Source organism: Cricetulus griseus (assembly GCF_003668045.3).
Source record: "Cricetulus griseus strain 17A/GY chromosome 1 unlocalized genomic scaffold, alternate assembly CriGri-PICRH-1.0 chr1_0, whole genome shotgun sequence".
NCBI lineage: Eukaryota > Metazoa > Chordata > Mammalia > Rodentia > Cricetidae > Cricetulus > Cricetulus griseus.
In genome coordinates this window covers 36020115-36037430 of record NW_023276806.1, presented here as the reverse complement: position 1 = coordinate 36037430, position 17316 = coordinate 36020115, and the positions used below count along the sequence as shown (strand labels likewise).

At 47.0% G+C, this 17316-nt stretch overlaps 1 protein-coding gene across 2 annotated transcripts in view; it reads left to right on the top strand.

The window, feature by feature from the left end:
- LOC100758812 (BCAR3 adaptor protein, NSP family member) overlaps positions 1–17316 on the top strand; it is a 110500-nt gene that overhangs the window by 50380 nt on the left and 42804 nt on the right. Inside the window, exon 1 of one of the 2 annotated variants that reach the window (XM_027395643.2) lies at positions 13744–13842. The exons of the other annotated variant lie outside the window; for it this stretch is intronic. Within the exon in view, the coding sequence (XP_027251444.1) occupies positions 13759–13842 (84 nt within the window). The 5' untranslated portion in view covers positions 13744–13758. Of the gene's footprint in view, positions 1–13743; positions 13843–17316 lie in introns of those variants that run through there. 2 annotated transcript variants of the gene reach the window in all.

The window sequence follows — 17316 nt, the reverse complement described above, 5'->3', positions numbered from 1 at the left end:
TGGTGCCCTCTCTGGCATGCAGGTAGAACACTGTATACATAAACACATGTACATGTACAATGTACAATACGTGTATACACATAAATAAATAAATCTTCAAAATTATAATAAATACTGAAGTAAGAATAACCACAGTTTGTTAGGTAGTCTTTGTTAGATAGAGAATGGTGTTCCATGACAGAGCGGCTCTCCAGCGGGTGAGGCAGGACAATATGTGTTTGCAGCCACTGGGCCTGGATGTACAGCCCAAGGAAGGCCGCATTCTGCCCAGAAACTCTAAGCCAAGTCTCAGTAAATCCAGTAGTTCTCATAGCATCATCTACACTTTCTTAGGTGGGCACCATCTCTGTTTTCTTATACACTGTAGCCTGGGACAGTCAGGAGCGGAGCCTGCTGGATGAGTGGAGCTGGCCCTCTGCCTTGCAGCCTCTCGAGGGAGCTGCGTTTCACTCAATATGCTGAGTTTGTTCCGTCAGTGTGACTGCTGACCCAGTGTTACAGGTGAAGAAGTCTCAGTGTTATTATGAAAAGAAGTTTTGGGCTCTTGGACCCCTTGGAAGGTCCCCCAGTACGAGGATCCTGGCATTTAAGAGCTGTAGAAATAGTAAGAGTATAAGTAGCCCTTTGCTATTGACTAAGTCCATCACCACCACCCCAGTTCAGCCATATCTAACAGTTGCATTTATAGTGAAAGATGGATCACTAATATAGAAAGACATTAAACTTTTACTTAAAAATAAGAAAAAAGGAGAATGTATACTAGAAATAAGGGCTCTGAGCCATGGGCTGGTTCCTTACAATGGGGTAAGCTGCGAGCCCTCTATAACTTCTAACTGTTGAACAAACTGAATCATTAATCACTGTGTACTGTAAAGAGCTGGGCCAGAAACAGTTGCTGTTCTGTAATCACTTTCTATTAACACTATGCAACCCAAATTTAGTTGTGGCCAAGGCCTGATACGCAGGAAAGATGCTATGTTTGGGGTGGACGAGCAGGCAAGGGATAAATTCATTTAGGGGTGGATTTACTTGGGAAAGCTGGAAATGCAGCACTCCCATTTCTTACATTTTTATCAGTAGCCCAAGCGCTTGCTCACTCTGCCCCGCAGTGTGGATGAGCTGGCTGGCCTCCATCCCCTCCTCTGTGAGAATGAGATAAGGATGTGTCAGACCCTGGGAATGAGAACATAGCTGTTTGGCCCTCTGAGGCAATCTCCCAGCTCTCTCCAGATGGCATCTGATTGTTTCTTGAATGACCTCAGTGTCCGGGCTGCAGGAACCTGGTCCGAGAGCCCATTCCACATGTTTATTAGCTTGTGGATGAGAACTTGCTACATAATGCCTCCATTCACCCTCTCCAAAGGGCTTTCTGTGCACAAGAAGCGCCGAAGCTGATGGAGAGCTTCCTGTGCCCCAGGCTCCATCTGGACTCTGGTTTTTCCCAGGCCCAGGTGGCTGTGTCAGTAGAGGGGCCTGTGTGCTTGGCTGAATCCGTCCGGCGTGGACTCTTCTCCGCACTGTGTCCTCATAGGCTTTACAGAAGAAGCCCAGACCTGAGTAGAGCCCAGGCCATGTGAGTTGGGAATTAATGCATTCTGGCTCGCCTCCTCCCAGTTTGGGATACTGGCTTGCTTGCAGACCAAGGGACCAAGATGATTATTTGAGTTTAAATGAGAACCAGTTCCATTGTAGTTTCATTCCTGTTGAGATAAAACACCCTTGACTGAAAGCAGTTTAGGAAAGAAAGGCTTTACTTGGTTTTCAATTCCAATTTATAGTCCATTATTTCCAGGAAATTGGGGCAGCTGGTCACATCACATCCAAGAGCAGAGAGAGAACAAATACACACAGTCTCACTTTCTCTCTCTCTCTCTGCTCTTATACAATACAGGACCCAAACTCAAGGAGCTGAACTGTCCACAGTGGGCTGGGCCTTCCACTTCCATTAACTAAGACAATGCCCTACAGGGATGGAGAGGGCTCAGCTGTAAGCAATGCTTGCTGTTCTTGGCAGAGGACCCGGGTCCAGTTCCCAGCACTCAGATGGCAGCTCGCAACAGTCTTAACTCTAGTTCCAGGGGCCTGCCATGAGCACTACATGTGGTGCACATGCATACATGCAGGCAGACCACCCATACCCATAAATATAGCCAAACCTCAACACGATTTTCTTTCCAGGTGAATTTAGATTGTGTCAAGTTGACAATTAACAATAACTGTCACAAGTCCTAATCCAAACAGAGGGTTGTAAAGCTGACTCATCAGTGTGTGGTGGTGGTGGGGGGGGGGGTTGACTTCAGTGTGGAATGTCATTCCTCATGCCTGTGTGGGTAGGGTCCCTATGTTTTTACACCTAAGATGCATAAGGACCATCCCTAGAAGTACATGGGCACAACTCTTGTGCACCCTTCTCCCAAGGTGCTTGTGAACTGCAGATTGATAATCTAATAGTGCCCGTGTTTCCTCAGTCCCTATTGTACTTAGAAGTTGTGCTGGACATCGTGGTGATGAATGTCACATACAAGTAACAGGTGGCGCTAAGGGCATCAGTCATTGGGTAGGTGGAAGCTGGAGCTCCTCACTGGGTGTCAGAAGAGTGACAATGGGAGAAGGAATTCCTAAAAACGGCCGTATAGACCGACCACCAAGGCTCCAAGCCCTCTAAGCCCATCCACCTACAGACTGGCTACAGAGAAAATCTGAGGGCGAGTTGAGTGTTCGTGAAGATAGGTGTAAATTCCACGTCTTTAAGTTTTCCTCTGGGGTCTGACCACCTTGGGGCTTCTGGCTTCTCTAACACCTCTGGATCTGGTCCTGTGGTTTTCAAATAATAACCAAACAGCCTTTAAGAAATATCCCCTAGGAGTTTAAGATAGAAGATGGTGCCAGCACCTGCATGGAGGAAGAAGCTACAAGACGTTATGACTCATAGCTTTCCCTAGCCCGGGAGCGTGCTGGGTGTGGAGCAATGGTCACACCTGTACTCACTGACACAGAACATCCCAGCTCCCAGAATCTCCTTACCTACAGGCAAATCATGTCTTCTCTATCCCAGAAATCTAAGGGCAACACAGTTCTCCCATGTAAGTTCCTGGAACAGACTGAGGAACACCATTATTTCCACCTGCTGCTGACGCGTAGAGCCCTGTTACTAACGGGGAAAGTCATATGTACGGTTTCATGCAGCGGCAGTTGGTGTTGGCTTCTTTTTTAGTCTTTCTCCAATATGGACATGGCAATACATCACTGCAGCACAGCCCAACATGCTGTGTTAACAGGCACCTTGAACTTAAGGTAGACTTTGTTGTTATTGTTGAAGTATTAAGGGAACACTTTAGGGAAACAAGTGTTTTTGGTTTTTTTTTTTTTTTAAGATTTATTTATTTATTATGTATTCTGTATTCTGTCTGGTGTATGCTTCCAGACCAGAAGAGGGCACCAGATCTCATTACAGATAGTTGTGAGCCACCATGTGGTTGCTGAGAATTGAACTCAGGACCTCTGGAAGAGCAGTCAGTGCTTTTAACCTCTGAGCCATCTCTCCAGCCCGGGAAACAAGTTTTAAGGACACAAATGAAGGTCACACCATACCATTTGCCCCACTCCCAATCCTCATAAAGGGATCTGGGTTAGGGCTAATCTCAAGTTTGGTTCTCACTTTCATAAGTGATCCTGTAAAATTTAACTAGTAATATAAAGTAGTAAACTTCCTGCTGGGAAGGGCTTGGGTTTGGGACAACCCGGGTCACTGCGCCTTCTGGGAAGGGAAACCCCCGAAATGTTCACTCCTGTGTTGTGGATTTTCTCAGATCAGCTTTATGCATGATCAGATTGCCCAGTGGAAGCTTAACCTTCTAGTGTCAGAGATTCCCATCCAAAGGAAAGGGAACTTCTTCTTCAATTCCAGTTTGGAAAATCCCTGGGAAGCTGTGTGATTGGTCTCAGGTTGGTCATATGTCCCCTTTTGGACAGCTCAGTGTCCAGTATTCTGACTGGTTTTTACATCCATCGCAAGGGTAGATACACACACTATCCAGTAAAGCTTTGAGCTATGAGAAGCAGTATCAGAATTAGATCGCTAGGTCTGCTTTCAGTATGAGGTGTACTTAGTTCATCAGGCATGGACCCGCAGGAGGCCCATCTCTCTGGGGCTGTTACCTGCTTGCCCCCAAACTCTGAGAGTTGGGAAGTTACAGGAAGTCTGCTAAGTGACTGGGCCCACCTCAGAAAGAGGGACAGTCTCAAGCTCCAACTCAGTCCCAGCAAATGGGAGAAAAGGACAGGAAGTTTTCACATCCAGGGGACTTTTAAAAATCCTGTCTTATGCCAAGGCAGCACGCCAGCCAGCCATCCCTGCCATTTCTCTGCTGTATCCTCCTTGTGAAGAATTGTATATTAAAGACTGTTTCGTTTTCACCAGCCTCTTTAATTTGTTATGATCTTATTTCCAATGCCACCATCTGCTATTTACACATTTCTCCATAATTGTTTAGGATCATAGTAGGCTATTTTTCTAATTATCTATGCCTAGTTAGGATACACATATAATGTGTTGACATGTGACTGCTAAACTCTGCAGAAATATCTCCCCCAACCCTTTTCCATTTCATCCTTTTAAGCCCTGTACAAAGGTTTTTGTAGCTTCACTCTTCCAGTTGATTTATGGGCTGGTGTACCATTGCCTCAGTTTCATGGTGGCTGCCGTTACAGAGGAGGTAGAGAGTGGGACCTTGGGAGAACTTGTTATCAGATATGTGGGCTTGGGAACAGTCCCACGTCTGTTATCACAAGTGACCCAGCCCTAAGACACAGTGTTCCAGAGAATTATCCAGATCAGCTCCTGCTTCTCACCCCAGTACCGCTCCCTTCCTCCACCCATTTAAGGTGTGCAGGGACAGGGTGGATGTTGGGGGTATTGTGCTAGCCTTTGAACGCTGGCAAAAACAATCCATTGGCCCCATTCTAGGCAATGAAAATATTGACCTTCTAGATGTCACTTCTGAAGATGTCAACTGTACTTGGCAGCAATCAAGGAAGTGAAGACATTGGCTGCAGATCAATTCAGTCGCCTGCAGAGAACCCTGGGATCTGGCCATTCCCCATCAAGGGCACAGGTTGTGTCTCTATACACAGAGGTGCTCCTGGCCTTCACTCAGTACCTGAGGTTCTGCTGCCTCCTGGTCCCAAGAGACTGATCTCAGCATCCTTAGTCTGTGCCCCGCTCTTTCCTGTCAGTCACATGCATCCCTGATGTTCCAGAAGCATCCCCAGCCCGTGTTGCAGGACTGCCTGTCATTGGATGGATGAAGGGAAGTCTGCTGTCTGGATTTGCTTTAGATAAGACAGTCCTGGCAATCAGGTGTGATGGGCTTCTATTAACACATCTGATAGAGCAGATCCTGACTTGCTTTCATTATTCACTCTAAGAACTGTTGGTTGGTGCCTACAGAATGGTGAAAATGATGATGGTCTCCTGGTGTGTTAAATGAGACACTGGTAGAATTTTCTGTAGAAAGACTGAATGTTGGGAACCTCACTAGGAAATGAGGTAGAAAGATGTTGGTGGCTGCTGTGGCCTTCCTAGATGAGTTTCCTAAATGTGTGACTGCCAAGGGTTTGCTGAGGTCTGACTTGTTCATATTCCACATTTACTGTGATACACAAGAACACCCTCCTCCGGAGGAGGGCAAGGGCTTCTCTCTTGTAAGTGGGAAAGCTACTTCTCAGCCATAAGGGGCCTGGATGCTGCTTGCCTGGCTCCTCCTCTTACCAGTCACAGCCCTGCCAAGCCAAACTGTGTCCATGGTAACCAGACAAGTGTGTTCTATGTCCTCAGTCACGTCCATGAGCACTAGAGTATTTTGCTCACGTCCTTCCTACTAGTTATTGTTTGAAAAGCCTTTCTGAATCTCTGGCTGGTGAAACTCAGCAGGTAAAGGCACCTGTCATCAAGCCTGATGACTTGAGTTTTATCCCCATGATGAAGGAGAGAATGGATTCTCATGTGCATGTGTGCACACACATGCACACACACACACACACACACACACACACACACACACACACTGGATTAATTTATCCTCAAAATAAATGGATAAATAAGTAGACAAAATTATTTTTCTAAAGTAAGAAAGCAATCAGTGAGGACTTCTAGGTCACCTAAGTGTTTGAGAATTGAGTTGAAGCAGTAACTCTTTTCCCTAATGAGTAAATCCTCACACAGCAGTTTATATGGCTCACGGAAGCCACACTTCACCCCAAAGTAAAGAACTCTGGACTGATTCTTAGAGCTATTTTGGCAGAATGCAGGATTAACCATTGTGTCATTCAGAAGATAAAACCCAGGATGTTTCTGACATGACATGACTTTTCCTCCTGAAGTGTTCAGGTGGCTAAAATTCACTGAAAAGAGATTAAGTAGACTGTTTTCTGTCATGGTTGGAATGGGTGGGGCTAACTCTGATGTCTCCTCTCACCTGGTGCCTACCTGCCCTAAACTCTGGCAGTCCTGCCTTTTTTTCATTCCTTGGAAGCCAGTTGGTCCACTCAGCATTCAGGAGCCCTTTTAGGTGGGAGTGGAGTGGGATGGCTTAGGAGGAATGCACTGTGACTGATGAATACCTGCTGTTAGGGGCTTTAGAGAAAAGAGAGGGGCAGAGGATAGTTTCTTGGGGAACCGGATGGGCAGTATTAGGACAAGTAGGCAACAGCCTTCATGGAGCTAGACCTGGCATGACTCTAGAAATAGCTGGCATCAGACAATCCAGTAATATAAACCACAGCAGTGTTAAGAAATCAGGCACCAGGGAGGTGGTTCTCAGGGGACTCTAAGCAGAAGCCAAAGATCTGTTGTCATGGCAACAGCCACCCAGTGTTGGAAGAGTGAGATTGGCAGGACAGCATAGACCAAAGTCCAATTCTGTAGCCAGAGTGCACGAGGGGGTAGGGTGGGGGATGTCACCCATATCCCATGGGAATTACCCACAGGTGCTCCGTCAGATTGGCTGGGACCAGGTGCCCGTGGAGAGCTTAGATGTTATAGAGGGGCACTGGGGGTGGACATGGAAGCAGATACTGTGGATATGTTTCCTACCTGTTCCCATAAACAGCTCCTCAGATGACAGACACAGGAGACCGTCTGAGACACCCGAGCAAGTGTGATTAAGACCCTTGTGTAATTTTGATTTCCAGGTTTTAAACTTCAGGGCTAAAATATACTTTTAAGGCTAAGTACTCTTGACCGTCTCCTCTTTATTCTCAGTTTTAAAAGAAGGGTCCTAAGCACCCGCTGCAGTCGGGTAGTGGCTCAAGTCATTGTCCACCTTCTCTGAGAACACGGGTCTAGTAGCCCAGCATATAAGAGTGGGCAGTAGAGGGTGGTTTCTTGTGCCTTTTTTCAAGGCTGACTGTGCCTTCCATGTGTTGGGGACAGGCTTTATACTGTTATTTGATGACTTTGGTCACCTGGTAAGTTGGGGAACAGCCAACTTCATTTCCCAAGGTTACTCAACTGGCTATTGGCACAGTGCTTTAACAGTCTCGTCCTTCTAGTCTGGAGTGTGTTCAGAGCCACTTTAGAGCCATGTGGATGTCTGTCTCACAGCTCAGTTTTTGGAAGGTGCCAATTTGCAGAAGTGCTTGTAAGATGGGAAAAGGCTCAGCTGTTCCTGGTGGTGGTGGGGATGCTTCCCGAAGGCTCCCCTGCCCAGAGGTACCCCTGTGCTACTTCTAGTCATTATCCATCAGCTGCTTGTGTTGTTCACAAGTACTGAAAGTAGGAGGGAAGGAAAAGGCAACACATACAGCAGAGAAGGCCCAGAAGTAGAGATGACAGAAGCAATAGTGTGGGATGGGAGACAGCCTGGCAAAGCAGGTGGTAAACCACATTAGCTGGGTTAGACGCCCAGGGGTTTACAGGGGATACATAGGAGCCCTCGGGAATGTTCTGTCAAGTATCATGAATCTGTGCCTCTTGCCCTGGGAAGACGGCCATGGCTTTCTACTAAAAGATGCCCAAGACTGCCAGATAGCCTGAGTCTGCTGTTTGAGTTGAAATTACTACACCCTACATTCCTCCTCCTCCTCCTCCTCCTCCTCCTCCTCCTCCTCCATCATCACCTTTTCTTCTCAGGATCTTGTGTATCCCAGACTGACCTCCAACTCATCAATCCTATCATTAGAGATGACCTTGAACTTCTGATCCTCTTGCTTCTGTTGGGAGTAAAGGAGTGTACCACCACATCCATTTCTGCAGTGCTGGGGTATGGAATCCAGTCTTCATTTGTGCTAAGCTGAATCACAGCCTCAGCTTGTGTGCACATTCTCTTCATTTTTACCTTGAGGCCGCAGCATAGAAACAGAAGCTTGGGAAATAAAGCTTGGTGACACCAAGAAATGATAGGCGATTGTGATGGAGTAGAATTATACAAGATACAGCCAGAAAGAAAACTCAAGACTGCCTATTGCCTCACATTATTCAGTTATGCAATTTTAATAGCTATTTAGAGAATCATAAAGTTGTTGGGGGAGGGGCAGGGACCTGGTGTCCAGTAGAAAGAAATCTCTTTGTGGAGACCGTACTTAGTCTCCTTGTGTTGGGCAGATCAATACGGTTTCCTGAAAGAGACCATTTAATGGCCATCTCCCTTCATCCCCCTCGAGGAATCGGGGGGAAACTGTCAACCTGACATCATGTCCATCAGAGAGTGTCTGTCACACTGGAGAGCCTGCTTTTAGAGGCTCTGTGTTCACTGGGGCACTCGGAGCAGCAAAGATCTCAACAGCATTGCCTGCCCTCTGCCCAAGTCCAGCTTGCCTTCCTCTTTGGAGCAACAACTGACTCTCATTTGCATAGTGGGGAATGTGTTGGACTATCTTCAACAGCCTTAGCTGCTCTGTCTGGTCTGAAGAAAAGTTGGCCTCTCCTCTAGTCTCATCGTTTCTCAGTTGAGACAAGTTCTGTCCCATCAGGCCCTGTGGCTTTGTGTGAGGGTGTAGGGGAACCACGTCAGCTCCTTACAGATGCTGTCAACTTAGGACAGGCTGATGTCCTAAGGAGCTGATCAGAAGCTGAAAGTGTTCCAACACAAAGAAGAACTTAATAGACCTGACCCACCAGGCATCCCAGCTTTGACTAGCCTACCCTGAATATTCAGAGCAGTTAGCCTCCAGCATGGCCAAGTCCTCTAATACAAAGACTATTCCATAAGAGCATATCCAGTGTCTCACATAACTAGCCAACTACTATTTTGCAAGGGAAATGCAGAGTGGATGCTGCCTATGTTCACTTTGGAACAGTCCACCAAAGACCAGCAGAGCAAGTCCAAATCCTGTAACTCCATGTTCCGTGGCAAAGAACCTACATGTGCCTTCCATTCTATAACTCTTCCTGACAGTTATCCCAACATCTTGGGGTCTCCAAGGCATCCCAGGCTTTACCTTCTCAGCTTCCCACAATGGCCTCTCCTATCCTACACACAGTACCTCTTTGCCACATGCCTGGCCTCAGTGGGTTTTCTTGACTGCCATGGAAGATGTTATGTTGCCATGGAAGAGGCCTGTTTCCTGGCCTCTCTTGACTCTAAATCCAAAGCCAGATGGACAAAGCTCCTAAGGGAAGCTGGAGACCGGTGTGTGTGTTCAGAATAGGGCAGCTGCAGAGCAGGTTTCTTGGGAAGCCGAGCACTGATAAACCTGTCTCTCCTTGCTGCCACTTCCCTGGCATTTGCCCCACAGTCCATCAGGGAAGAGAGACTGTGGAGAGTGTCGCATTGCAAGGTCCCTTCCCTTCCCCTCTTTTCAGGGACACCAGAGGCAGAGAACGGGTTCCTTTGGCCTTGTCCCATAGCTCATTAAAGATGTCTTTGTTCATCAAAAGCCAGGTCACTAGGACTTGGTGGAAAGAAAAAAACAAACCACAACAAGCCAAAAAGGATTGATGGTATGTGTGGGAGGGAGGCAGGGAAGAACTTCAGTGTTCTGTGGGGGTGGGGAAAGGGAGGAACGACTCTCACTGTCACCTTAAGAAGCTCAGCTATTTTGAGGACAATGACTGATGTTCACCACAATTGCTGATCTGAGACTGCTCACTCTGGGTGGGGATAAGCCAGACCTTGTAGCCTGGACAGTGAACCACAGGACTGCTTGTAGAGTGGTCCATGTAAGCATGATGTCTTGATTTTGAGGTGGGGACTGGGTGGAGGCTGTGGGTAGTATTATTTCAAATCCCCTGATGTCCTGAACAATGACAGATGGAGAGAGAGTAGCCTCCATGTTCTCCTCACCATGTCCGTGTCAGAGAGAGTACTTGTCACTCTGGGGAGCCTGCTTCTACTTGGGGTGGTTCTGACACTTTGGGAAAGGGATTCAGCACACACTTGCTCATTCCTTGGAGCCAACAGCTGCCACAGGAAGCACGAGTCTGCTGAATGTGGCTGGCAGGCTGCTTCAGTTTCCATGGTTACAGTGTAGTGCCGGTCAGTTAGTAGGGCTACTCAAGGGAAGCCTGCCATCGAGGTCAGATCTTTTGTGTGTTTTCTGGGGGGGGGGGGTCCCTTTTTCAACTAAACCCTCCATTTTGGATGGGGTATACAGTTGATTGGAGGAATGGGGATTTCCTGTAAGAGTCCACAGGACTGCCTGGCTTGACTCTGTCACCCACCAGTTGTTTCCCTCTTGGGTGGCCTGAAGAGGGTGCTTCAAAGCATCCCCACTACCTGTCCCAGAGTTCTGCCCACTGACCCCTTCCTTCTACTGGGATTCTATTAGAGGCTCCCTTCCCAGCCACAGAAAGGCATGGTGTTTAGAAAACCCTAAATCTGAATTGGTTTTAAGTCTCATTTACCAAGATAACAGTGAGAACCACTTCCCCAAGTCTCAATATTTTCCTGTGGCTACACAAATGGCAGGGTTAATCACACAGCATTATAAAATCTTTTATTTTGGGTTCCATGCCCTCAGTTAACTGGGTTCTGCAGTCTGGAACTGGAGCCTCTGTCCTTTGTTTCTTGCAAATGACATACCATTCTGGTCCTCTGTCTCTTTGCAACCAGAATAGAAGAATCGTTGTGAAGAGACTGTGGGGGAATTGATCTGTGTGGATGGGGGACATTTAAAAACCTAACCAGGCAGTGAAGGCTGCTTTGGGATCTCAAGCAATTATCATCTCTAGTTGCAAGAACACACTATTTTCGTGTCTCTTTGGCCATTTTAGAAGAAAATTAAGACTTGTGTGCTACTTCAGAAGTGTGTGTGTGTGTGTGTGTGTGTGTGTGTGTGTGTGTGTGTGTATGTAACAAAAGCAAAATGTGTTCAGGAAAGAGTTATCTAATAAGACTAGCTGTTCTTAAATTCTGATGGAATAGTCTTTGACCATTTCTTAAATTGGAAAATCGTCTGGTGACCAATAGAACAGTAGTGACTCTGTAGTGACCTGAAGCCATTGTTCTGTTTTTATCTGATTTGGGAGCAGTAGACTTCATAATTCTGTGTACTTTATGTCCACATTGTTTGTGTATTTGCTTCCAAGAATGTATTTTTGGAGCTGGCAAGAAGGTTCAGTAAAGGTGTTTGCCGTGCAAGCCTAGTGTCCTGGGTTCAAGCCCCAGGACCCACTTAAAGCTGGGAGAAGAGAGCAACCTTCACAGAGCTGTCCTCTGAGCTGTGTGTATGCACCATTGCATGAACATGCCTTCCCGCCCCCAACGTCATAGACACACAATAATACACATTTTCAAAGAACACATTCTCTTTTGCTGAAGATGGGGACTGGAATCCAGGGGCTCTTTGCTGAATAGTGTCACCAAGTTATGTGCGGGATGTCCCTTTTGCTGAGCCCAGGAAATGTTTGTCCAGCCCCTTGGAGAGGTTTTTAGCCTGAAGGAGCTTGCCATTTCCCACCAAGGGAATAATGGCAGTTAAAAACCCGGCCTCTTCTGTCGTGGTACTTACTCTGGCTGATGAGTCATCGCTGTAAAGGGACTCTGGAGAATTGCCCTTTGAGCCCATCTGACAGACATGATAGTAGATAGCTGCCTCCCAGGTGCAAGGTATGGACCCTGAAAGATAATGTTAACCCACCAACTGGACAAACTCTGGGCTCAGCCATCTCAGAAGCCGGTTTGAGGCTTCCCTAACCATGTGATGTTTTAGGTAGATTTCACAGAGCCTGGGAGCTCTCAGGACAGCTATGCCAGTCTCTAGCAGAGCTCGTGCAAGAGAAGTAAAGCTAGCTTCTCTGGCTCTTCCTGAGCCTAGAGAGTCATCAGATCCCTGAGGCCATGTTGGACATGTCCTAGGCAGAGCCTCACCCTCTATGAGACCTGTGGCTCTCCATTCTCCCCGATCAAATATAGAAGCTGCTCACTGGGCACTGGACAAACAATTCCCTATTTTTATAGGCAGCTCTGACCTAGGCCAAAGGCCAAAACCTCCGAGGATTTGCCGCTAATCCCGCTGGATATTTCTCATACCTCTCTCATGCCTCATCCGGCGTTGTTTCTTGCTGGAATGAATAGGTTCTGTTTCTCCCTTGTTACAGGTTTCTGCCTGGGTGAAGTTTGGGAAACTTTGGGACACATTCATTCCACTTTTGAAAGGGGCCGGAGCTGCTGAAAGCTAATACATGGGATGGCAGGAGAAGAGCAGCTATGGGGCCAAAACCTCTGTTTGATTTTAAAACAAAACAAAAACAACAACAACAAAAATATAGCAGAAGAGTTGTACATCCACTGTAACTGGAATGAATGGGGGAGTCTATTGCTGTCCGCTCAAGGCGTTGGAGGCTCCTGCTAGGCCTCTTTCCATAGAGTCATCTAGGAAGACCTTCTTGGTGGTGGTGAATGCATGGCCTCTGTGCTGAAGGGGGGTTAGGCAGGGTAGGCACTTAAATGAAGATGGGTAATTAAAGTGAAGGACTTAAAGGGAATGAGGGGAGGAGAGCAAACAGCTGGGTCACAAGGGAGTTGCCATCCTCGGGCTGACTGCACAGCCAGGTGGGAAGGGCATGGGCCCTTCAGGGTGTTTGCTGACAGACTTGCTAATTAAACACCAAAAGGCAATAGTGCTTTGCTAATAATGATGACTGTGCCAGAGCTATCGGCTGCAAACTGACTGCCAGGAGCATCCTAATTAAAAATAAACAGCCCCGGAGGTGGGCATGGAGACCGGGATCCTGCCTGGTTTCTCGGAGCTTCTAAGATTACTCTCAGAGAAAGCCACCACCGATCACTTGTGGGCCACCTTTCCTGAAAGGAGCCTCTGTTTCACAGATGGTGTGATATGTACAACTTGTCCTGCTTCTGAAAAAGCCCTAAGTGCTGGGGTGAGAAGCAAACAAAGCCACTAGGAGCAGATTGCCTGGTGTGTTCCAGCCCTGGGAAGGGAAGGCTGGCTGGGGGTGGGGGGTAATAACGATTTCTGCCTGCCCTCGGAATTAGGGGATAGCTAAAAGCTCAAGCACAAGCCCTCTTGTAAGAGGGGTTAGAATTTCATCAAGTCTGGTCACATGAGAATTTCTGGCACCGTGTGCATGGCAGGCTGGACACAAGCCGGCCAGCATTGAGCGAGAGTGGATCGTATTGGCTTCGGCGGAGGGGAAAAGTCAGACTGGCCTGGGAGAAGGAGCAGACTCACTCCCTTGGCTGCTGGCTGTGGACAGGAGGAGCACAGAACGCAGAGCTGGACGGGGGAATCCATCATCCGATGCCCCCATCCTTTGAACTTGAATGAAGGTGTGTGGTGTCTAGGACTGAAGACAAGATGCCTAAAGAATGCAACGCTTTCCATGCCCTCTCGGCAGCCCTGTGCTGCTTCTATCACCGCAAGTCTTTCCTTGGAGTCAAGGTAGGTGTGGCTTGGAGCTGTGCGCATCTCAATCCTTTTGGGGCCGCAAGACACCAGAAGTTTGCATTTTGCAAAATCCATTTGGTTAGGTGGATCTTCCTGAGGCCCTGGCCGTAGAGAATGGGGGGCTCCTTGTCTGTGTTTGGGACAAAACTGTCGTTCGTGACACTCTCAGGCTCCCTGAGTTAAAATTGTATGCCGAAGTAACCAAATAAGACAATGCTGTTTCTTCCTTCCTCCTTTGTCTCTTTTTCCATGTTCAGAATGTGTGTGAGGTAGCTGAGTCCCCTTGCTCCGTTTAACCTCATGGTCCATTATACACCCACAACACATATAATGGACAGAAACCACAAATTATCTTCTTTCGAATTGCAGCCAGATCCCCCAAACATTTCAGGGATCAGAAATGTGTTTCTCTTTACCACTTGCATTTTAACCTTTGTTACAAGACACCAGTGCCAGTGGCTTTTGCATAACACGTCAATAGACTGTGTGGGTGACTTGACTAATTTAAACCAAGGTCTGTATTCTGTGTCGCCTGCCTGTGATGGACTAAGGATTAATGTGAGCGCAGGCTTTCACCAATCCCAAGATTTGTCACCCTTGAGAAGACTCCCACCAGCCCCAGAATAACTGCAGACCTCGACTATTCCTGGGAAATTGGAGGCTGAAAGCTCTCAAGGAATCCTTCCCACCCCAAAGCAGAGCTGCCTCTCCCAAGGGACGGAGAAGCCACAATGGGGCTGGAACACTCAGTTCCTTTCTTGCTACACAAAAACTAAACCTTGGGAAAGTGAACTGCTGCAGGGAGAAGGACCCAGCTATAGAAAAAGTACACAGTGAATGAGAAGAGAGCAGGCGTCCTCTGGCTCTGCAGCCTGGTTGAAGTGTTCTGAGTTACCCCCCCCCCCCAGCTGCTCTGCAAGTTCGTTTCTGTGCCTCTCTGTCAAGAACTTTTGAGGGTTGAATGCATTCCTTCCTGACTTACTACAGAGCTCCTGTGTTATCCCAGAGCCTAGCAGAGTGCTATGGTTTTCAACCTAAATATGGATTGTTCTGGAAATGGGTAGATGATGTCATGCCATCAACAGTATTTTTTTTTTTTTTTTTGAGTTGTTAAAGATAGATTGGGATGTCCCAAAGGGACTCGTGCACTTCAGGGATTGGCAGTTAAGTTCTCCTTCAAATAGAAGCTCATCCACCAGCCAATCGCTGTCAATTCAGATGAGCTCAGCATTTGGTATATGAGGAATCAACTCATATATGTCTGGGTCTTAGTGCTGACCTGTTTGGATGTCCCCAAGGCCCACACAGAAGAGGCTACATAGTGGCTTAACTTGGACCATCAGCTTTTCAGTTTATTCTTTCTTGACCTCCCCTCATGATCAATCCTGGTAGGTGTCCTCTTGCTAGAAATGACTTCCTTTCTGACCAGATTTCTCACCCCACCCAGTTACGTGGAAACTTTTAGAACATGCAGAAAAGCACTGACCTACTCACAATTACTGTGGCTCTCGCTGGACCCTCCAGATAGCTCCCTGTTTTGTTTTGCTTAGCTGGTTACCTGGAAAGGCAATCTGCTTGTACTTACTTCTTCATGGTGCTAGTGTTTCCCCAATGATAACAGAGAATCATTTTATTGACTCCCACTTTAATTAGGGGGTTCAGGTTGTGCTGCCCATAATTAGTTTCCGTTGCAATTAGAGTTTCAAAATTAAATTGGGATTGATTGCCTGATAACAAGGCGGAAATGCTGCTCCAGTTTGACCATGCATGCTGCTTCCCTTGGCGTGAATGTCTCCTACCCAAAATAACACTGCGGTAGCCATGGTAACTTTCCATTTGGTCTAATCCATATCATCTCAGGAGAAAGCAGGGTGTTATTAATAGTGTTGGTTGTATGGGAAGAAAACTAAAAATATGAAAGTTCCTTGGCTACATAGGAGACCAATCACACAACTGCACTCTGGGAATAAGATCTTATTTGCAGAGGTCTTACAGAACTTAGCACATAGTTAGGAGACTCATGGACTTACATACGAAGACCCTGGGAAGGAATGATGGGGGAGGTCAAAGCAGAGAGAATGGTCTGTGTTGAACATACATTGCTGGCCTCTTCATCAAGAGAAGGAGAAAGAGGTGTTCCAGCCAGGCTGAACATCACAACTCTAATATCTTAAAGCGGTACACCATTGGCACCCATTTCAGAGAAGCGAATCTTCAATCTGCATGAAAAAGAAAGTCTTTTGCTTAAGCACATCTGGTGGAGGGAAGCTAGTAACAAAGAGATTCCAGATCCACGATAACAACAAGGCCCACTCAAATTCAGAAGTCATTGAACATTGAACATAACCCTGTCCATGACCATGTGCAAACATCTTTTAGGTGGGTGGGCCTGAGAATAGAGGTGAAGGAATAAATGACAATTGAGGTGCAATTCCTGACTTCAAAGGACTTGCCACAAGAATACTAGGCCACAGTGTCATTTGGTTACTTTTACAACAGGCTTTCCAATGTCTTAATTTTTCATGGGTTGTTTCCTCGGAATAAGTTATGTGAAGTGGGCAGGGTAATAGTTTACCTTTCACTGGAGGAAAGGCTGAGCCTCAGAAACAGCCTGTCCACAATCCATCTGTGGGGCCCCAGGAAGGGGAGCCAGATGTTCCAGCCTTGAACCTGATTGTCTTTCTACAATGCCATATTAGGATGCTTGAAGTCTGAACCAAGATGCTGTCGTGTATATTAATACTTCATTTTGGATTGCAGTTGGGAAAAGGCAGTGGGAGCCTTTGTTTTTAGAAATGCTTCACAGAGGATATTGCATGTGTGCTTGCGTGCATGAGTGTGTTTAGAGGAGATAATTCTGAAAACCCCCTATTTTTAGTGACTCGGGATTTAGATGGATGAAGAAGAGGATGGGTTGGGGAAGGCATTCCAGTCTGGGTGAGCTCCAAGGTGTACATGGTGTTGGAAGAAGCACTGAGGCCAGGCCTAGTTAAGCAGAGAGCTCATAGAAAGACTCAGTTCATAACAAGGCAGGAAAAAGCAACAGTAGTGAAGAAGGATCTTGGCTCCAGCCGTGCCCTGCCAGGAGCTCACTAACAGCAGAGGCAAATTTCATCCTGCTTAGTCTTTAGTTCAGGAAACAATAATTGATCTGGTACCTTTGCGTGTCTAGCCTTTGCTAGCTGCTTTGGCCCTAGGTAGTTAGGACCCAGTCTCTAATTTGGAGAGATCTGCTGCCTGGCTGGACAGGTGTTTATTGACAGGCTGAAAGGAAGCCTTGTTTATCAGAAATTTGGTAGCAAGTATCTTAGCTCCCCAGAGGTGTAGTCTGTGCTGGAGCATAGAGCAGCAGAGAGGACTCCCTGGGGAGACAGGCCTCTGCTAAGCCTACCAGAGTTAGTACAGGGTATCCTGAGAGAGGAAATGATATTCTGGGTTAAGGGAGGAGTATCCACAAAAGCCTAGACA